Genomic DNA, 23,627 nt, shown 5'->3' with positions numbered 1-23,627 from the left:
CGGATAGGATAACTTCTCAGGATACTATTATAGCCGGCCTAAGAGAAGCCCCTCTTGCCTCTCCCTCAACCTCTAACACTAGTGGATCTCAGCTTCCCCCGTATGACTCGCTGCCCGCGTTTCGTCCTATGAACAATCCTTGGAGAGTAGCGTCATATGCTCCCTTCCAAGATGGTCTCATCTCCATACCGGAGTTTGGAACTCGAAGAATAGAGGACTTCGAGTTCTACCCGAAGGCCTACAGCCTCCCTTCATAGGCTACGCTAGGCTCACGCCTTCGGCTATGGTTAGAGATGACAGGGTACCAAAGGAGACAGTCCTCTATTCTCGGGACCAGGCCCAACGAGAATGGCTTTAGAGTCTAGACGACATGGACTGTTCGAATACCAAGATCCAACCATTCAAAAGTCCCTTTACCATTTTCACGATGGACGAAGGTACCCGCTCCCTTCCTTACCAAGATAGCGAGGTCGACCATCTCAGCAGCTCAGAAAGGGGAAACCCATGCCTCAGCTGAAAGAAGCAGACCCACTTCTCGTTGCTCCGTCAATTGGAGAATTATGGGAGGACTTGCCTAACACTTTTCACAGCTGCAAAACTCAACCTGACTGTGCTATGGAGCAGTTGGTGAAAAGCTGCCCAGGCTCCCGGATAGTCTTATTCAAGCGGAGTTTGACTCGAAAACACGACTAGCCAGGTCAATCAACCTGATGGCTATGTCTGAGGTAGCAACCATGGCTTATGGTTCAGAACCAATTTTTAAGCTTATGACCAAAGCCCTGACTCAAACGGTGCAGTCAGACATGTTCGAGTTTGCCACTGCTAGAACAAATTGCAGAAAGCATGTATTGCTAGAGGCAACCATTCGGCATGAACCGAATAGGTTACTTTCTTCTAACATCTGGGGCGCAGATCTCTTCCCAGAGGCTATGGTAAAGGACAAGTACAAGCAGAGGCTACGAGGTTGAACCAAAGCCTTAAGGACCGTTGGGGTCTTACGGCTAGGAGAAGGCAAGACTTGACACCAAAAGGTAAGGGACAAAGGAAGCCTAGACGTTTCCAACCTTACCAAAAGAAGCAGCGCGCTTCCCTCAACAAGTTCCTACAGTGCCGTTAGTGCAGACAGCTCAGCCCTCCACGTCTAAAGGTCAATCACAGCCTATTTATGTGATATCCCCTCAGCCTCAACCCTCCACCTCATACGCCATCTCTCCAGCTTACAATCCAGCCTTCGAGAGTCAAGCTTCTCAGAAGTATGACGCTCGAACAAGGGAGGCAGAGGTAAGCGGTCCTTTCGTGGGAGAGGATCGGGAGGCCCCTTCAATAGGGGAAAGCACTTCAGAGGAGGTCGAGGGGGTTACCAGAACCAATGAGGAACTTCAGGTAGGAGGGAGGCTGTTTCACTTTCGCCACCGGTGGAACTTCAGCCAGTGGGCTCAGAGCATAGTGTCAAAAGGGCTGGGTTGGAGCTGGTTGACGAACCCACCTCCTGCCAGACCTTTCCGTCAACTTCCTTCCAACGAATTGACAGAGTACGCAGAGGACCTCCTTCAGAAAGGAGCTATGTCAAAGTCAAGAGATTAAAATTTCAAGGTCGCTTGTTCAGCGTCCCAAAGAAAGGCTCAAACAAAAGAAGGGTAATCTTAGACTTGTCCCGCTTAAACTTAGCCCTCCGCTGCGACAAGTTCAAGATGCTCACGATCTCACAGGTGCGGACCTTACTCCCCGTGGGGCCAGTCACCACCTCTATCGATCTTACAGACGCCTACTATCATATCCCTATTCAAGACACTTACGTCCGTATCTGGGATTCAAGATAGGAGACCAGACGTTCTCCTTCAAGGTAGTCCCGTTCGCGGCTCAACGTTGGCACCCAGGGTGTTCACGAAGCTAGCGGAAGTAGTAGTGCAACAGCTCAGAGCTCAAGGGATTATGGTAGTAGCGTATCTCGACGATTGGTTGATCTGGGCCCCATCAGTCGAAGAATGCAACAAGGCCACACTGAAAGTGATCCAATTTCCTAGAATATCTAGGATTCAAGATAAACAGATCCAAGTCCAGACTCACCCCAGAGTCAAACTTTCAGTGGCTAGGCATTCAATGGAATCTATCCTCACACACTCTGTCGATTCCATCCACCAAAAGGAAAGAAATAGCGAAGTCAGTCAAGCAATTTCTAAGTCACAAACTAGCATCGAGGAGAGCTCAGGAAAGGATCCTCGGCTCTCTCCAGTTTGCTTCAGTAACGAACATCTTAATGAAAGCCAAACTGAAAGATCTAACCAGGATCTGGCGATCTCGAGCAAATGTCAGGTCCAGGGACAAGCTATCCTCAGTACCTCTGATTCTAAAGAACCGGTTCGGCCGTGGGCAAAAAGTCAAGAATCTGTCAGTGTCAGTCCCTCTTCAGTTCCCTCCACCAGGGATTACCATCCACACAGACGCGTCCTTAAGCGGCTGGGGAGGGTACTCCCAGGTCAAAAAGGTGCAAGGAATTTGGTCACCCCAGTTCCGTCAGTTCCATATAAACGTACTGGAGGCAATGGCAGTCTTCTTGACTCTGAAAAGATTACGCCCACCAAGGTTACTCCCACATAAAGCTAGTCTTGGACAGCGCAGTGGTAGTCATTGCATTGGCAAACAGAGGAGGCTCCAAGTCACGTCATCTAAATCACGTCATGATAGCCACTTCTCCCTGGCAGACAAGTTCAGTTGGCATCTTTCCTCCACCCACATAGCTGGAGTAAGAAACGTCATAGCAGACGCCCTATCCCGATCAGTACCCCTAGAGTCGGAATGGTCTCTAGACGAGAGTTCGTTCCAATGGATCCTTCAAAGAGTCCCAGGGCTACAGGTGGATCTCTTCGCATCACAAGCGAACCACAAACTACCGTGTTATGTAGCCCCCCAACCTGGACCCTCTGGCTTACGCCACGGACGCCCTGGCTCTGGACTGGAACAACTGGGAGAAGATTTACGTATTCCCTCCAGTGAATCTCCTTTATGAAGGTCTTAGACAAACTCAGGACATTCAGGGGTCAAGTGGCTTCTAGTAGCCCCAGACTGGCCGAAGAGCAATTGGTACCCCCTGATCCTGGAACTGGGTCTTCGTCCCCTTCGGATCCCCAAGTCCCAAGCTCTCCCAGTCAGTACAAACAAAGAAAGACTGTGTTCGCTTCCTCAGGGATTCTCAAAACCCTAACTTTATGGATTTCATGAAGTTTGCGGCAAAAAGAGATGCGAATATTGACCCTCAGAATATTCTTTTCCTGGAATCCGATAAAAGGGATTCAACTTTGAGGCAGTATGATGCTGCCATCAAAAAGTTAGCAATCTTCCTGAGAGATCAGATATCAGAATCATGACAGTTAATTCTGCTATATCCTTTTTCAGATCTTTATTTGAAAAGGGTTTAGCAGCTAGCACGATTACGACAAACAAGTCAGCATTGAAAAGATATTTCAATTTGGTTTGGATTTAACATAGACTTGAACAGATACCTATTTCTCGTCTATTCCTAAAGCATGTGCTAGACTTAGGCCCTCTGTCAGGCCTACGTCAGTTTTCATGGTTCTTAAACGATGTTCTAAAACTGGCTTCCGAAAAACCGATAATGACACATGCTCGTTTATGATGCTCCTAAGAAAAACTCTGTTTTTATTAAGCCTAGCTTCAGGAGCAAGAATTTCAGAACTGTCGGCTTTATCCAGAGATCCGATCTATATTCCAATTCCTTCCCACGGGGGAAGTGCTACTTTCTCCGGAACGTAGCTTTTTAGCAAAGAATGAAGATCCTTTGTTGAGGTGGGAACCTTGGAAGGTACTACCCCTTCCACAAGAGATGTTTTCCCTTTGTCCGGTTTCAACCTTACGAGCCTTTCTATCCAGGACCTCCTCTTCCTCATCGGGGCCCCTCTTTAGGAGGGAAAAAGGTGGTACTTTATCCACTAAAGGCATCAGGCAACAAATCCTGTACTTTATCAAACAAGCCAATCCTGACTCCTTTCCAAAAGCACTTGATGTCAGGGCAGTAGCCACCTCAATTAATTACTTCCAACATATGAATTTTGCTGATTTAAAGAAGTATACCGGATGGAAATCGCCGACAGTGTTCAAACGTCACTACCTTAAGTCCTTGGAAGCTCTGAAATTCCCAGCAGTAGCAGCGGGTAACATAGTTTCCCCCTGACTCTAGCTAGATTATAGTAGAAGATTCAGTCCTCCTTTCTACCTGCCTCACCCAACAGTTCGTCTATTCCTGCCTTGTTCATTAACATTTACCTTGTGTCTTAGCTGCTATTTATGATTGTATAGTGCCCCTTTTGTCTGGTTAGGGACACTCACATCTGATTACCATACTGATCTCATAGATGTTATCCCCTTATTTTTATGCTAGGGGATACATCATAATGCAATGGTTAGGGTTTTTGTATATTAAGTCATATACATTCCTAAGATATTTTATTTTATCATTGATCAAATATTTATGTAAATTTATACTAATTGCTATTTCTATTTTTGATACATGTTGTTACACAGAATTTATTGTTTTTTGTAGTAATCATTTGTACCTATTTGTATATGTAAATTACCTTATATTATTAACATAATTAGATTTTAAGGGTAAGTAAGCATAATTCTGATTTTGTTTTACTGTGTACTTGTATCTTTTTAGCAATTATATTCATTCTTTTATTTTGTATCTTTTATTTGAGACCTATTTTGTTTTATTATATTTTATTTACTTTGTTTACAATCTTGTGCTGTTTCTCTGGTACGATTTCGCGCAAGCGACACGAGCTGAGCCCAGAAAAAGGATTTTGACGTAAGGAAAAATCTATTTCTGGGCGATTGGCTCGTGTCGCCAGCGAAATACCCCCCCTACCCATCCCTTCGCTCAAGATTGTCTGCTAACTTCAGGATGGCCACTAGAGGCGCAGCAGTCGCAAGCATGGATGGTGTAGTAGTAGTACGAGCTGCTCCCCCCTCTGTGGGACGGGCTCCCCTCTTGGAGGGTTTTGTAGTGGGAGATTTCTATTGGCATTTGGCACGTGTGGTAGTGGTCTCACTCGCTAGTGTTCATACCGACACCCTCCACCTAGAGGGTGAGCGAGTCAGTCATACTGACCTTTTTCTTTATTTTATTTATTCTCTGGTATGTGTTAGTACATTTACCCTAGAAATAATAGATTAAAGGATATTTCGCTGGCGACACGAGCCAATCGCCCAGAAATAGATTTTTCCTTACGTCAAAATCCCTTTTTTATTGTAGTGTCTTACCGAACAATTATAGAGCTGATTACACATTTATGGGAAGGTGGGATTCAGTGGACCACTAGTATTTTTAAATGGTTACATTTATTGCAATACCAGTAAACACTCAAGGTGTCTGTTGTACATTACCTTGTAAGAGAGCTACAGCAGACTGACACTGCCTCTGGTCGGTGCTCTTCTTACTATTGTAGAGGAATTGGAATTTGACCAAAGTTAGCCTCTACAGGAGTGGAATCCTTCCGTAGTTCAAGCGAGTCAAGGCTGACTGACGGAGGATAGTAACAACAAAGATTGCCCTTGCCCTGGGCTAAGACCAGAAATTCAATCATACAAAACATTTGTCACCAACACCAGATTTAAAAACATATATACCCAACCATTGTAAAATCTGACCTAACAGACTGGTGAGTATCAGGTACTCAGTACCACCCCCAGCTTCCCTTGAACTCGACAACCTATTCAAGGTGAAAAGTTAGCATAAGGTGACGACCCCTGTGCCGTTTCTCCCAACACCATGCCAGAAACCGCCACCGGACCTAACGTTTTACAATTCTCAAAAACCGTTTCTATCTCTTTGAGATAATGACTCGCAAAAACCGAATTCGATCTCCAGAACGTGCTCTGAAGAATCGAAGCTAAAGATAAATTCTTTCTGAATGCTAAAGAAGTTGCCACTGCTCTAACCACGTGAGCTTTAACTCTCAGAACGGAAAGATTGTCGTTCTCGGACTGCGAGTGAGCTTCCCTGATAAGCTCTCTAATAAAGAACGATATAGCATTCTTAGAAAGAGGACGAGAGGATTTTGAAACCGAGGTCCAGAGCTTAGAAGATTGTCCTCTAATACCCTTAGTGGCAAACGATACTGCTTAATAGCCCTGACTGGACATAAGAGCCTTTCTTCCTCCTCATGTCCAACCAAATCAGATAAGTTCCTTACCACAAAACTCCTCGGCCAAGGATTAGAAGGATTCTCATTTTTGGCTAGAAAGGTCAAAGATACCGAAAATACAGCATTGCCTTGAGAGAAAAACCGACTCATTTGTCTATAGCGTGCAATTCGCTGACACGCTTAGCAGAAGCTAGTGCAATAAGAAAGAGTGCCTTCTTAGTCAAGTTCCTGAGTGAAGCCGACTTCAAAGGCTCAAACGGTGGCCCCATGAGGAACTTAAGTACCACATCTAAGTTCCAAGCCACTGTATCTTGCGGGAGCTTAGTGGTTTCGAAAGACCTAATGAGGTCCGACAGATCTGAATTGGAGGAAATATCCAAACCTCGATGTCGAAAAACCGAAGAGAGCATGGCTCTATATCCTCTGATCGTCGAAGGAGCCAGTTTCTTAGAGTTCCTAAGAAATAGAAGAAAATCTGCTATTTCTGTTAAAGAGGTCGCAGAAGTAGAGACTTTAGCACTTCTACACCACTCTCTGAAGATTCTCCACTTCCCTTGATAGAGTTTGTTAGAAGACTCTCTCCTACAACGAGCGATAGCTTCTGCAGCTCTTCTTGAAAATCCTTTCGCTCTGACAAGATTTCCGGACAGTCTGAACCCTGTCAGAGCTAGAGCGGACAAGTTTTGGTGGAACCTCTTGAAGTGAGGTTGTTTGAGAAGCCACTTCTCTGGAGGAAGAAGTCTGGGGAAGTCTACTAACAACTGGAGAAGGTCCGGGAACCACTCTTTCCTGGGCCAAAAGGGAGCGATTAACGTTAGTGTTACATTGCTGTGCGACATGAGCTTGTTCAGCACCTCTCTTATTAGACCGAACGGAGGAATGCATAAGCTTCCAGACCCGACCAATCCAACAGCATTGCGTCCAACCGACCAAGCTAGAGGATCTGGGACTGGAGAACAAAAGAGAGGAAGACGGTTGTTCCTTGATGTCGCGAACAGGTCTATTGACGGTCGTCCCCAAAGGCGCCAAAGTTTCTGACAAATCTTGTTGTCCAAAGTCCACTCCAGAGGTAACACTTGCTGTTGACGACTTTAACTCGTCCGCCAGGACGTTTCATCTTTCTTTCCCGGAAACAAATCTCGGGACTATACTGAACCTTCGCTTCGTTTGACCACAGGAGGAGATCCTTGGCTACTTCGTACAGAGAGAAAGACTGAGTCCCCCCATTTCCGCACGTACGAGAGAGCCGTGGAGTTGTCGGAATGCACTGCCACTACTCGACCTTCTACTAAGCTCCGAAACTGTCTGAGCCCCAAGAAAATTGCTAACAGTTCCTTTACATTTATGTGGAACTTCTTCTCCTTCTCCGACCAAGCTCCTGAAGTCCGTTGATTTCCCAGTAGGGCTCCCCAACCTGTGTCCGAGTGCATCGGAAAGAACTGTAGGTTTCGGGGGAGGATGGGTCGTAAATCTAACCCTTCTTCCAACCTTGCTCGAGAGAGCCACCACCTTAGGTCCTCTTTTATTTGATCTGTGACAGGAAAGGTAATCGAGTCTGGTTGTGTCTTCCTGCACCAAGAGGCTCTCAGGAAAAACTGCAGAGGTCTCCAATGGGCAGTCTTCCCAACTTACACCAAATTTCTTCCACCCGACGTCAATTTGCCCCATGAGCCTCCTCATCCCTGATTGGCAGACCTTTTTGTGACTTACCTTTTTGTCCAAGAAACTGCTGAACTGTCTCCAGACAGCCTTGAACCCTCTTCGGGGACAGAAAAGCCCGAAAAACTTGAGCATTCAGATCATCCCCAAATAAAGGATGCTCTGAGATGGAACCACTGGGACTTCTGTTTGTTGACCAGAATTCCTAACTTTCTGGCAAGATCCAGAGTTGTTCCAAGGTCCTTCATGCACCGACTCTCTGATTCCGACCGGAGAAGCCAATCGTCCAGATAGAGAGAGAGTTCTTACTCCTAATATGTGCAGCCAGCTTCCTATCGGGGATAGAACCCTGGTGAAAACTTGAGGAGCGGTCGCTAGTCCGAAGCAAAGCGCCCGAAACTGAAACACCTTGCCTTCGAACATGAAACCTCAGGTACTTCCGAGATTCGCGGATGTATCGGAATGTGAAAATAAGCGTCTTGCATGTCCAGAGAGACCATCCAATCCCTCTGTCTGATGGACTCCAGAAACCGAACCGAGTGGTCTCCATATGAAATTTTGTTTTTCTGGACATGCAAGTTCAGGGCGCTCACATCCAAAACCGGCCTCCAGCCCCTGATGACTTGGGAACTACAAAAGGCGATTGTAAAAGCCTGGAGGAAAATCCCCTTCTATCTGTTTCTATCGCTTCTTTGAGAACAAGCGCTTCCACTTCTGCGGCTAGCGCCAGAAATTTGTCTGAGCCCGGAGAGTATGCCTGGAATGGAATTGGCACAGTGAGAGCGAGGGAGTGAAACGAGAGGAATACGATAGCCGAACTTGAGTACTTGCACTACCCAGGCTTCTGCTCCTCTGTTTTCCATTCCTCCCAAAACAGAGCCAGCCTGGCTCCCACTGGTGCATGAAGAACCGAGCTTTCATTTGGAAGGTTTGTTAACCTTGGCCGGCCTTAGACTGAGGTCGCAAATTCGACTTCGGCCAAAGAAGCGCTTGGGTCCCCTCGAAAAAGCATTGGCCAGGAGGAAACCAAGGAACAGTCTCCACCAGGAGCTTTAGGCTCTTAAGACTGCCAGTAAAATCCGAAGTAGATTTCTTATCTAGCGCAGAGAAATTGAAACACTACCATCGTCCTGGAAAGAGGCTACAAAAGGAGCAAAAGAGCAGACTTCTGTTGGGAAGTAACCCTAGAGGCAAAGGAGCACCAAAGTTGCCTTTTCTTAAGGGTACAGGCGAGAGCGAAAGCTAACTCATCACATCCATCCCTAATGGATTTGTCCGCACAGGACAGAACACCAATCCAATCTCCTCCGCTAACTCCCTGAGAAAAGAGAAGGACAGTCTTCGATCTTGGCCGCTAAAGCGCCAATAGTCCAATCAAGGAAGCTAAAGACTTCCAAAAGTTTAAATTGATTCTTTACAACGTGGTCCAACTCCGGCGCTGTAAAGAAAACTTTCGCTGCGGCGAAAGCAGATCTTCTAGAGGAGTCGATTAAACTGGAGAAGTCTCCCTGGGAGGAGGCAGAAAACTCCCAGAGAAGGAGCTTCCCCAGTTACATAAACTATACCTCTTACGAAGGCAACTTAGAGGGAGGGTAAGCAAAAAGAGCCTTCCCTAAGTCTCTTTTCATAGACATCCATTTCTCAGTCTCTTTCAACGAATGTCTAACCGCTTTAGATAGAACAAGTTTTGGGAGGAGAGGGTCTGAAGTTTTTCCTCCTCATCAAAAAAGTCGAAGTTGGGGAGCGCGGAAGCAGCTTTCTTTCTCCCCAAAATAATCTTGGATAAGATACCAGAAGAAAACTAAGGAGACGTGAATAACACGAGAGGTGGTGTGAATCCTCCTCCTCTACTTCTTCTTCATTCTCCGATACCGCCGAAGAAGTAGACGGAAATACAACCGATCTGAAAGGTTTCGAACCACCCTTGGACTCATTCATCCAGTTGGTTAACATCTCTAACTGCTTGCGCAAAGGCGCCAGAGACGAATCAAAAACAGTTAACGTAGGCTTGGAAGAGCCTAAAATGTTCAGCAGGAGGCGGAAAAAAAACTACTTGCGCCTCGCTCGGAGCCGCCGAAATTCGAGGCGAAACAGGCGCATCAGGCGTAACAGACGAAAAAGCGCCTAAAGAAACACCCTTAGAACTGCTAGCTACAGCGCTAAAACCACAATCTCTACTAGTAGATGGAGCCGAAAAAGGCACAGATTGAGGCGACGAATGAGCCGCTAACGGCCGCGGCGCAACCCTACTCTCGGCAGGCTCCTTATACCGCTTGACTGGAGGAGGCGAAGAATCGGCGCCTGAACGCCTCTTTAAGGGATGCGAAACGGGCGAATCTCGCCAAGAGCGCCGCGCGACCGGAGACGAATCGCTTGAATCATTCGAAAGGCGTCTGACCGCAACACCTTTCCAACGCTTAACCGAGCCCTGTTGAGGCGCAACAGGCTCAACAAGAGAGCGCCTGTCTGTGGGCAAATCCCCGATCGACTCCCTTGGACTTCCGGTATGCTTCCTCCCCGGTGCGGGGAGCTGGACAGTGACCTTTGTCTAGGAGACATGTCAGGACAGACAGACGCACCCTCAACTACACTCTTACCTGAAGCCGCTTTCTCCAAAAACGTCTTAACTGAATTACCAAGTTGCAAAACCGTATTCGCTAGTACCGAAAATTTCTGATCTAACCTCGATTCCAGACTGGCAATGGTGTCGGAAGAAACTACACGGGAAGCCGGAGAAGTGGGATTAGTAGGAGGAATAGGAGGTGTAGTTAAAGGAGACATAACAATTTGAGGAGAAACAGAAGGAACAGATGCATCGCAAGACGAAGCAGAGCTAAGTCTACTTTCCCTAAGCGCTGCTTTTCTAATTCTGTCTTTAGCTAATTTCTCCGAGTATGAACTAAAAAACTTCCATTGAGAATCAGTCCAATCACTACACTCGTTACATGTTCGATCTGCTGAACAAACCTGTCCCCTACACTTAACACATTTAGTGTGAGAATCATACTCTAACTTGGATAATCTAGTTTTACATCCTGAGATGCAAAACCTAACTCCCGACGGACTAGAATCCGACATGGCAACGCCTAAATAAAAAGCAAAATAACAACAACGCCAAAAAAGAGTACTTCACCCAATTCCGAAGATCAAATCCAACAAGAAAAAAACAAAAAAAAAAAGCGAAGGAAAGTCATCCAACCGCACCGACCACCGATGTTCACCGGACGCCGGCAGGAAAAGAATTTTGATTCACCTGGGCAGTTGTACCTGGTTCTCCCGCGAGTGGAGGGAGATGACGTCATCACCACCAGTGTTGGCGACGCCGACGCGCTAAATTTGAATTTAGTATCCTGCCGCTCGTGGAAATCACGGCTCTATAATTGTTCGGTAAGACACTACAATAAAAACTCCCTGTATCTTCAGACAACCTTAAAAATACAAAAAACATAATCAAGGAGAAAAGTTAGTGAGGATGGGATACATCCTTCTCTCCCTCACCCAATACCGTGTCAGTCACAATGAATGGCCCCAATGTACTGCAATTTTCATATGTGGTTTGCAAATCTGTCAGATAATGACATGCGAAGACAGAATTGCTTCTCCAATATGTAGATTTAATAATGTCTTTCAAAGACAGATTACGTCTAAAGGCCATAGACGTAGACACTGCTCTAATTTCATGAGCTTTGACTTTAAACACTTTGATATCTGAGTCTTGACATTGTCTGTGTGCCTCAGAAATCAAATTCCTTAAAAAGAAGGAGAGCGCATTTTTAGAAAGAGGACGAGAAGGATCTTTCACTGAACACCACAGGTTATCACTCTTACCTCTTATATCTTTGGTCCTTTGCACATAATGTCTAAGTGCTCTCACTGGACAGAGAAGACATCAGGCTCATTAGGCCCCACTAACTCCGAAATGTTCTTTATAGAGAAAGAACGCGGCCAAGGACGTGAGGGATTTTCATTCTTAGCCAAAAAACCCAGCATTGATGAGCAAATGGCATTGCCCTTAGCAAATCCAACTCTCTTATCAATAGCATGCAGCTCACTGATTCTTCTAGCTGATGCTAAAGCACAAAGAAAAAGTGTCTTCCTAGTCAGATCTCTAAAGAACTAGAGGAGATCGGTTCGAATCTATCTGACATCAGCCATTTAAGAACTACATCCAGGTTCCAAGCTACTGTTCTTGACTCCTTTGTCTTGGTCGTATCAAAGGAACGAATCAGGTCTGAGAGGTCTTGATTATTAGAAATGTCTAATCCTCGATGTCTGAACACAGAAGACAACATAGCTCTATAACCCCTAATCGTCTGGGTAGAAAGCTTATTCTCACGAAGAAAAAAAAAGGAAGTTAGCTAACTGAGCTATAGAGGTCTTAGAAGACGAAATTCCTTCTTCTTTGCACCAAGCTCTGAATTGGACCCACTTAGCTTGGTACACTCGATCAGAGGATTCTCTTCTGGGTCTAGCAATAGCCCTTGAAGCTCTCTTTGAAAATCCTCTCTTTCTGAGGAGATGCTCGACAGTCTGAAGGCGACTAGTCGAAGAGCGGACAAGTTGTGATGGAACCTCAGAAAGTGGGGCTGTCTGAGTAGATCCTTCCTTAACGGTAACTCTCTCGAAAAGTCCGTCAACAGCAGTAGTAGGTCCGGAAACCATTCCCTGGCCGGCCAAAAGGGGGCTATCAGAGTCATCCTGACGTTCTGATGACCTCTGAACTTTGCCAGAACTAATCTTAGCATTTTGAAAGGCGGAAAGGCATACAGATCCAGATTTTACCAGTCCAGAAGCATGGCATCCACTGTAAACGCCTCCTCGTCTGGAACTGGGGAGCAATACAGTTGTAGACGAGCTGTCTTGTTTGTGGCGAAGAGATCCAACTGAGGACATCCCCAAATCCCCCAAAGCTTCTTGCATATTTGAGGATGTAACGTCCACTCTGTGGAGAGGACTTGTCCTCTCCTGCTGAGAATGTCCGCCTTTACATTCTTCGAGCCTTGAATAAATCTTGTGCTCAAGACAACCTTGTTCTCTTTCGCCCAAATGAGTAGGTCTCTCGCCGCCTCGCACAGAGAGAACGAGTGTGTCCCTCCGTTTTTTTATGTAAGAGAGAGCCGTGGTGTTGTCTGCTTGAACCAGCACTACTTTCCCCTCTTACCTCTGTCTTGAAGTGCATTAGAGCCAAATGAATCGCCTTCAACTCTTTTAGATTTATGTGCCAGCTTCCTCTGATGAATCTGCCAATCCCGCACTTCCTTTTCTCCCCAGAGTAGCTCCCCACCCTTTGTCCGATGCGTCTGACAAAAGCGTAAGGTTGGGGCTCAACTGGCTTAGAGACAAGCCTTCCTCTAGCCTTCCTTCTGATTTCCACCAAAGGAGGTCCTGTTTGATTCCTTCCCAGATGGGGAACACGAAGGAGTCTGGGAACTTCTTCCTTTGTCACTTCTGCTTCAAGTAAAATTGAAGTGGTCTCATGTTGAGCCTGCCCAGACTTATAAATTGCTCTATTGAGGCCAAGGTTCCTAAAAGGCTCATCCACTGACTCGCCGAGCAAGTTTGTCTGACGAGAAATTCGTCTATCTTGTTCAGGCAAGAGTCGATCCTTTGGAGAGACGGAAAAGCCTGAAAAAGAACTTAATTCAGTCTCACTCCTAAATAAACCTGGAGAAAGATCGAACGGGAGCTCTCCCTTGAAATGGTTTAGGAGCTTCCGTGAAGGGAGCACTCCGAGAAGCAGAAAGAACCGGAGCTATCTTCCTGGGCTTCTTCACTGACTGTGATAAAAGATCCTGGGTCGCTTTTTGTGTTAAAGATTGAGCGATCTCGCTCACAATCTCTTGCAGAAAAAGGTGTTTCTTGTCCAAAGGAGAGAAGAGCAAGGCAGACTTCTGGTTCGATGAGACCCCTTTCAACAAGAAGGAGCACCAAATCTGTCTCTTCTTCAACGCTCCAGAGGCGAAAATGGCAGCGAGCTCCGAAGCTCCATCACAGATGCCTTTATCGATACAATCCAGTACCGAGGCAAAATCCTTCAACTGCTCCTCCGAAAGTCCAAATGACTTGACTTTCCTGGCCAGCGAAGCAATGGCCCAATCCAGGAAGCTAACAACTTCAAAAACACGGAAAACACTCTTGCAAAGATGCTCCAGTTCATTTGCTGAAAAGAAAATCTTAGCAGTATTAAGGGCTGCTCTACGGGAAGAGTCCACGAGACTAGAAAAGTCTCCCTGAGCGGAGGCAGTCACACCCAGGGAAAAAACTTCTCCAGTGTCATACCAGACACGGCTCCTTGACGAAAGTCTCGAAGGGGGAAGACAAAAAACATTTTTCCCCTGTTCCCTCTTCTCCAAAAGCCAAGCGTTAACTTTCTTGATAGCTTTCTTAGCCGAAATCGAGAGGACGAGACGCGTGAACGAGGACGAGGAGTCAGGCTTACTGTCCTTTTTCCACTGCGAACTAGGAGAAACTAGAACGAAAGGCGCAAAAGAATCTCCAAAGTTGTCAACGAAGGATCGTAAAAGGAGCTTATACCCCGACAAATGCTTGTCTTTTTCTGTAAGTACTTCTCCTTCTTCCTCCAAATCCGAAGCTTCCTTCGATGAAACTGGCAAACATTCCATCGGAAGAGGAATCCTGTTCGGCGAAGTCACACCCTGATGCGCCCGAGGAGGGTGCGAGAAAGCAGGAGAAGACGTCTGAGCCTGTACTGAGACGAATCCGGGCGGTTGAGCTGGCGGCTGCGTTGGCGGCTGAGCTGGCGGCCGCGCTGGCGGCTGAGCTGGCGGCTGAGGTGGCGCTCGAGCGAGAGCTTGACGTGGCGCCATAGACGGAGTCAGGAAAGGAGTCCGACCAGGCGCCTGAAGCGGCGTCTGAAGAGGAGTCACATGGAGAGTCTGAGCCTGAAGAGTCGACTGAAAAGGAGCCTGCGAAGAGGACTGCACAGTAGTCTGCGGAAGATGTAAGGCGGTCGGGAGCGCATTCGGGGAAGAAAGAGACTTGCCAAAAAGCTCCAAAATACTGCCTAACTTGGCATTCATCTGTTCAAACACTGAAGGTTGAGGATCCACCGACGTAGAAGGCGCGGGAGGAGTAGAAGGATGATCCACAAACACGTCTGGAGCCGCAGGAGTTATCGCTTGAGGAGGCTCTGGAGAAGGCTCCGAAGGAGTGTGCATGTTCGGCTTCTCCACTTCTATGAGAGAAGGGCGATAAATCGAAACCGCCAGAGAAAAGGCTTCAAGCTCCTCCCAAAAACTACAAGAAGGTTCGGCAGCCGCCACCTTCTTGGGAACCGCAGCAGGCGAAACATCGCGAGACCTTTTTTAGCGGTCTAGAAGTCTTATTACGCCAACCTCTATAAGAGGAAACATCTGAACTAGAGTCGCTTGACGAAAAACACTTCCTCGCAACACCTTTCCAATGGTGAGCGACAGCATCCTGGGATACGGCTACAGGATTGCTTGAGGGGGCGGCTGCTCGGGAGCAGATCCCGCTCGCCTCCCTTCGGTTTTCGGCATGCCTCCTCTCAGGATCTGGGGAGTTTGACAGGGGCCTAGACCTAGGAGAACGAACGGGCCAAACAACCACCTCCTCCACTACACTTGCACTAAGTAATTTATCACACTTAACTACCACTTCTTGCACTGTCTCACCCATTTTCTGCATAGTGGTGAGTAAAGAGACAAATTTCGAGTCCATATCGGCTCGTAATACTGACACGGGATCGGGATCGGGAGATACAGAGTCGAGGGCAGGAGAAACCACTACGGGGTTAATAGGAACAGGATTAACAGAATTCAGAGGAATATCCTGGCTACTCACTGACTTAGAAGAAGATCTCTGTGAAGCCTTTCTGATTCTATCTTTTTCTAACTTTCTCATATACTTTCCCAGTGCCTTCCACTCCTGAGATGTTAGACTTACATTCTTCACACGTATTCTCAAAAGAACATTCACGTCCCCTACAACTAACACAAGTAGAATGAGGATCAAGTGAAGCTTTAAGAAGTCTAGTCTTACACCCACTACTACACACCCTATACTGAATAGAGCCGGTGTCAGACATCGTGAAGAATTCAAAATAATTCCTAAAAAGGACAACAATATCAAAACCAAAATAACTATAGCGCTAGCAAAAAGATCAGTAAACTCAAGGTACATCACCAAAAGGAGAAAACCAAGATGATAAAATCCAAATTCCAACCAGCAGAGGAACCGTGTTACCGGTTCCGATGGCAGGAAACTTCTGATTTATTGTTGGAATGGTTCCCGGTACCCGGTAGAGGGCAGGAGTAGAGGGATCACCTGTCAAACCATTAGCGCTACCGCGAATTTCAAATTCTGCCGTGACGTCAGGAGACGACAGCTATATGTAACCACCGGGTAAGTTATATAAGTGAAAATTATATTACACACTTTCTTTTTGGCAAGGGGTATAAAAGAAAAGATGGGAGAGTTTAGCAGGGGATGGGGGGGTGGGGGAAAGGCTTCAGTACAGGGCCATTTATGTTATCAATTACCATTTTAAAAGAAATGTTTTCATTGTACATGACAATTCTACAGCTTTCAAATGTTACAAAGACTGAAGTTGTCACTCATATTTTAAAAAAGTGTGCCACTGTTGGTTACGCAATCCAATGCCTTAACAATAAAAGGCTATGTACAATACACTTGGGTAGCAACAAATTCATTCCAGTGTTACAGCACACGGACTCAACATATTTACAACTCAAAAATTTCAGTTACCTGTGGTACAACACAACACGAGAATTTTAATTTTCATAAAAAAAAATGAAGAACAGTAGCTTACCTTGCAGTTCTTCAATATCTGTCTTTGTTTATCTGGTTCCATTAATGAGTAAAGACTCATGAAAATGTCCATTGTTGACTGCATTAGGTCACCATTATCCACTTCCATTTTCGGGATGACAATGGTCTGAAGAACTTCTTCAACTTCTACAAGTTTTTCTGTGCTGGCACCACCAAGCAATGCAGCATAGACTGTTGGTGATGGGAAGGATGACAACAGGATGGAAAATACTTTGTATATGACGTGGCTGTTTTCAGTTTGGTAAAAATTGTGGCAGGAACAGATTAAAGGTGACAAGTGCTGGCTAGTTGCTTCTAAAAACACTTTTTCCTGGCCAGTCTTTTGATTTTCCACATCTCCTGATAAAGCGATATTCATCTTCTCATCAGCAAATTTAACACCTTCCCTCCTGGAACTGTATTTTGATAATGGAGTCCTCAGAACAGTAAAGAAATCCTTAATTCTGGTTACTTGTGGTTCAGAGCACTGATATAGAACACTCTGACATTCTGGTATGAAAATATTCCAAAACAGTTCTGTTAAATTATTCAAAGATTTCATAGAAACATCAGAATGGGCTTTCCAAGCCCAAGTGCGAAGTATTTCTGCAACTTCCCTGTACAAATTTGAGCTACTGAGCTGTGGTATTTCAGTAAATGACAGCTGAATAAGACCAACCATCTGAAAAGAAAAATAAAAAGAAGAATAAAGCCCAAAGTTAATTATAAAATAATGGAAAATTTGTAATCCTTCTAAGATCATAAAAGAATACAAAAAATGTATTTGGAATTCACACTGCAAAATTGATTAACAAGATATATTTAAGTAAACAATTCCAAACAAGAATGTAACCAGATTACCATATTAAAATTTAAAATTACGATAAGAATGGTCCAAATTAAATCTTTCAAAAAAATATACTGGATAAATCTTGCAAACACTGAAGTGGAAACCACCACCCTTTCTCCAATGGGACCTGATTAATATCAAATGAAATATACAATAAAAATACAAGCATGTGTCTCCCTAACTACAAGACTATTTGACAGGAAAGATCAATAGCCATTAATAATTTCTCAATAATAGATTCATTAACTCTACGGGAATTCATCCTCTTAAGAGTTATGTTTGTTCCAGAATACATAAACCTAATGACACCAGCACACGAATATTAATATTTTTCCTTGATCGCTACTAATAAAATTGCCATTTTTATTTTAAACTCCCTACTGTACTCTTTTCCTATTGTTTTCAAATGAAAAGAAGGGTTTTAGATACTATTCTATTCCCCTAAATAGAGTCCTATCTTGAATCTGTCTACCTTCCTAAGTTCTTTTTCTGGGTTGTCTCTTTCATGATAGCTGTAACTGACAATTTTGTGATATTTTCTTGTCCCTGACTGCTTCTGTAATATTCCTACTACATACATCCAAAGGATTGCTTGATCCAGTTTGGGTTTATTTTTCTCTGTTACATAGGTCATTGCTGAAATGTCATAAAGTTAGTTTTGAGAGAAAGTCATATCTGCTCCTCCTCTGTTTTCCCCCTTCTTATGTTTTTCTTAAGAATAACTTTTGTGAATGTTCTTTCTTCTTTTGTAAAGGGAACTCTTACATCTAACCAGATTATTCTATGGTAGCATGTTCTTAGCTTTCCTCCAACATACATATTGGAGTTTAGTATCTGATAATTTAAGGGGGCCAGCCGGAACACTCATCTATGGGGGTATAGGGTGAAAAATGCAGTCATGAAAAAATTCATGGAGCTTCGTACGGCAATGGAGAATACATATAAGAAATATTTCGTCAAAATTCCTCTTACTTTTGTAGTTACAGGGTAATTAGTAAACGTAATTCAATAAGCCAAAAGCATTGATCCGTACAAGAAAATCCAATATTTCTCTGTTATCGTAAATTTTGATAATTATTATCAAAGAAATTGTGAGCAATGGCATCTGTAGAGATTTCATGAACACAGAAGGGAAGTCAGCTACCAACCATGATTCAGTGCGAGCACAAACTTCACGTAGTGTACACGTTTGAGTTTAACTTCTGACATTTGCTTGCTTTTATGTATGTTTACCTTTGTTTTGGCAAGAATTTCATCATGCCAATGAGGAAAAGACAAGGAAAACATCTCGCTAACATAAAGACGAAGTAAAATCGCTCTAATATTATTACAGAATATCATAATATACCGATATTAGCGTAGTTAGTGAAGAGAGTGAGGGAGGGGTGCATAGTAAGTAACGCCCCCGTCTTGCCTGACGCACACATCACACTGTGTCCCAGGCAACGATCTTTGAGCAAAAGGATCTTCATTTATGATAAATAACATTGTTTTGGTTTATTAATACCCAAAAAGGAATATGAAATTCATAATAATCATGATTTATTAACATTGTTTTAGTAAAAAGAGAGTACATGTTCGAGTTTCACCTCTGACATTCTCTTGCTTTTACGTTTGTTTATCTTTGTTTCGGCAAGAATTTCATCATGCCAAAGAGGAAAATACAAGGAAAACATCTCTCTAACATACAGAAGAAAATTCGCTGAAATAAGCCGAGTTAGTGAAGGAGAGAGAGTTGCACAGGAAGGAGTGCCCCGTCTTGCCTGATGCAGTGCCCCAGGCTACAATATATGAGCATAAGGATCGTCATTTACATCACGGACTGACTCGTGCGTACCTCAGCAAGAGTGTTACACAATAAAATAATGCTATTTTATTGGGTGTATCATTAAGACATCCCACCATATAACATGGTGGCAGCAGAGGCAAGCTTCAAGAATGTATATAGTAAGAGTCGGCACCAGATTTTGAAGATAAATGGCTAAAATTGATGGATTAAATCCGACTGCATCATCTCCAAGTTGTTTTGGCGGGTAGCGACCTTCCGATGATCAACACTTTCGACATATAAATGTGAAGGATTGCAGTCATCAAGAGGATATAACTTGGATCCAGGTATGATCATTCAAGTTTGCAACATATTGTGCAGTGATCACAGACATTAAGAGTAGCCTATGCAACTGCCGAATCATCAAAGATGCCGCCACACACCGCCATTTTGAGTTGCCAATGCATGATGATTACCCGAGGCGTTTGTTAAGAAGCTGACGTACGATGACTACCGATGTGCAAGCATTGCTGATACTGCCAGGCCAGGATGAAGTTTTAACGTAGCCTTCATAATTAATGAACAACAGTTACTGTGTTTATTGAGTGATAATTTATGCCCATGTTTAGTAATTAAAGAGATGTGATGATACCCTTTTTATGGTCTTTGAATGATACTGCCATAGGTGCCATAGCCTAACTAGCCTACCCTACGTGATTGATATTTTTTTATGGTTCTTGAATGATACTGATATACAGTACCATAGATTGACTAGCCTAACCTGTTTACAGGTCTGCTGTTATTCAGTCTGCTTTTTATCTTGAAGATAATTAATGTAAGTTAGTATTGCCCTTATTGCTGCTGTCCTGTGAAGATTTATTCTTAGTTGTGTTGCTGCCTACAATAAAATAATTCGCATTGTGTCAATATTAACCCTTAAACGCAGACTGGACGTATTGTACATCAACTAAAATTGTCTGTTGGGTGCCAAGTGGACATACGGTACGTCGACTACAAAAAGTTTTTTTAAATATTTGCGGAAAAATATTTATAGGCCTAGCTTGCGAAAGATTTTAAATCATGCGCCTTGAGGGATGCTGGGATTCACGGATCACGCTGTTGTTTTGTTTACAAGCGTTACCCAGCCGCACATGTGCGAATTTCTTTCTTCTCGCACTACAAAGGATCAGCGACACATAGTTGGAGACCGATTTCTTGACACATTCGTGTTTTGTAGAACTTTTGCGAGTGACTCTGCTGAAACCCTTATAGAGACCCTTACATTATAGTAACATTCAATCATTTACCTTCATTTTGCAACAAACGGGAAGTCTCTAGCACAATATTTCGATTTATGGTGAATTTTTGATAAAAAAAAATTTTCCTTCCCTCCGCGCACGGTAACTCTGCTGAAAATCTCAGAATTTCTTTAGTCACCTTGTTGTAATTTTCGCACAGTTTTCTATTAGGCCTTACATAAAGTGTTATACATGAAAATGTGCACAATTTCATGTAGAATACAAAAAAATAACTCATGGTTGTAACTTTTATCAGTTTTGAAATATTTTCATATAAATCACAACAAGTGCCAAAATGTAAACCTGCAGTAAATTTTGACTTGACCGAAATGGTCGAAAAATGCAATTGTAAGCTAAAACTCTTACATTCTAGTAATATTCGATCATTTACCTTCATTTTGCAACAAACGGGAAGTCTCTAGCACAATATTTCGATTTATGGTGAATTTTTGAAAAAAAAAAAATTTCCTTCACTCCGCACGCGGTAACTCTGCTGAAAATCTCAGAATTTCTTTAGCCACCTTGTCATAATTTTCGCACCATTTTCTATTAGGCCTTACAAAAAGTGTTATGCATGAAAATGTGTGCAATATCATGTAGAATACAACAAAAAATAACTCATGGTTGTAGGTTTTATCAGTTTTGAAATATTTTCATATAAATTACGATAAATAGAAAAAATTTGACCTTTGGTCAACTTTAACTCAACCGAAATGATTGAAAACTGCAATTGTAAGCTAAAACACTTACAGTCTAGTAATATTCAATCAATTACCTTCATTTTGCAACAAACAGGAAGTCACTAGCACAATATTCAGATTTATGGTGAATTTTAGAAAAAACTTGTCTTTACGTCCAAGCGTTCAGAATTTATGCATCATTTTGTGATAATATTTTCTGTGTTGCTTTGATCATTTTACAATTTGTTATATACCTAAATCATCGCAATTTAGTGTACAATACAACGAAAAAAAAAAAAAACATTAGCTTTAACCGTTTTGTTCACAGTGTGATTTGTATACAATTATATGAAATATATTCCAACATCTATATATGATAATTTTTTTTTTCTCCTTTCTGATGGTTGCATACTAAACTTCAGGAATGACAAAAACGGAGCCAAAAATGAACTCTTAATCTTGAAAACTAAGCGTGCTGAGATTTTTTGAAAAAACTTTTTTCTGCTTTGGCGCTAAACTCCCGAACGCTGCCGGCATACGACAGACACTTTTGTAAATAGAGGCTCGGCGTTTAAGGGTTAATGTATGTATGATAGCAAGGTCATGATATTTTTTTTATACAATTGTATTATGTATCTCTGCTCAGAGTTTGAGGAGTTGTTGAGCAATGAACTAAGGTTCTTCTGGAGAATAGGATATAAGTTGAGATTATGAAAATTTGCTGAAATAGTTTTCATGGAAAAGTACCTAAGATAAAAACAAATTTTTCTGTCTTTCTGAATAAGTGTGCTTAAGCAATTATGACTACCAGTGTGGAAATGCCTAAATTGGATTGGTCACAGGTGGACCAAGTCAGTGCTTTTAATGAATGGAAGGATTTCCTTGAAAGTTACTTATTTATCAATAAGGTTGAAGCTGAAAACCAATGGCACTATATAAAGCTTTCTGCTGGGTCACAAGGAAAGCAGTTATGAGATTCTTGGCAGTTGACTGATAATCAAAAGAAAGATCCAGATGTTATTTTTAGGAAGTTTGCCGATCATCTGGTAGGCACACACAATAAATGGGTGATGAGGTTAGAGCAGGCTTCGATGTCTCAAGGTGAGTCAGAATCAGTTGAAGATTATGTTTGCAGGTTAAAGGCAAAGGCCAATAGCTGTAGTTTTCATGTAAGTACTAAGGATGAACAGATAACATTCAAACTGATAAAGGGAATCAAGTGGTCAGAAGCACGAAGACAGATGATCTCTAAGGGGAATGCTTTAACCCTTAATGACGCTATTGAGACAGCACAACATTTCCAAGCAACACTCTCAAATACTTCCTCATTTGAGAAAAGCACGTCAAAAGAGAATGAAGCCATCCAGTGCAGCAGAAGAGCTGCAGGTATTGTGCATTTCATCATCCTCCAAGGAGATGCCCTGCCTATGGGAAGAAGTGACGGAAATGCAGTAGAATGAATCACTTTGTGGGTGTCTGTCAGAATATAAAAAGTCGTTCACTGTCTCACCGATGAAGCATATCAAGGGCCAGGTCCAAGGAAAGGACCAGAGAGACATGTGGAAAAACCCAAGTCTACAGCAACCAAGTGACTGAAGAAGATAAGGATATCCATTTTGATGACATGCCATTGAATTGTGAATCTATAGACTTGTCAGAAGTAAATGAAGCTGCCATTACTAATTCAAAAGGGGAACGACAAGTAATTATGGCTGAACTAGATATCAAACCCCCTAACATTTTAAGGAAAGTGACACTCAAGGTCAAGGCCGATACTGGATCCAGCGGTAACATCTTACCTATAAGACATCTCAGACAGATGTACCCAAATGCTAATGGAAATTTTACAGGGTTACTGAAGCCAACTTTGGTTAAACTTACAGCCGTGAATGATACAAACATTCTTACATATGGAACTATAGAAATACCAACAAGTCTGGATAAGTCCCCAGTTGTCAATTTACTTTTTTAAGCTTGTGATACCAATGGACCAGCAATTCTGTCATGTGAAGCCTGTGAGAGACTAGGAATTATTGCTATAAAGGAAAGCAAGAATATATAGTGTGTCAAAGAGGAACATAACTCGGGGCCTACTCCTATACCTGATGTACAAGCAATGTGCAATTTGTACCCTAAATGCTTTGGAGATATTGGTGAGATGAAAGGTGAATACCATATTGAGTTAACACCCCATTCCTGCCCTGTAGTTGTTCAGCCTAGAAAGTGCCCAATTCAGTTAAGAGATGAGATAATTGCAAAATTAGAAGAGTTGGAAAATATGGGTGTTGTGAAGGAGTGCCCAGAGGATGAGACGTCTGAGTGGATACATGCATTAGCCTTTGTGAGGAAGACTTCTGGTGAATTGCGGGTATGTCTTGATCCCAAGCAACTGAATGT

At 43.3% G+C, this 23,627-nt stretch overlaps 1 protein-coding gene across 1 annotated transcript in view; it reads right to left on the bottom strand.

Annotated features, from left to right (window-relative positions):
• The window catches only part of LOC135207340 (E3 ubiquitin-protein ligase listerin-like), a 350,507-nt gene that overhangs the window by 87,262 nt on the left and 239,618 nt on the right, over positions 1-23,627 (bottom strand). The window contains exon 5 of the mRNA XM_064239051.1: positions 16,636-17,316. Within this exon, the coding sequence (XP_064095121.1) occupies positions 16,636-17,316 (681 nt within the window). The remainder of the gene's footprint in view (positions 1-16,635; positions 17,317-23,627) is intronic.

This window comes from Macrobrachium nipponense, chromosome 32, assembly GCF_015104395.2.
Source record: "Macrobrachium nipponense isolate FS-2020 chromosome 32, ASM1510439v2, whole genome shotgun sequence".
NCBI lineage: Eukaryota > Metazoa > Arthropoda > Malacostraca > Decapoda > Palaemonidae > Macrobrachium > Macrobrachium nipponense.
This window is presented reverse-complemented; position numbering and strand designations above follow the sequence as displayed.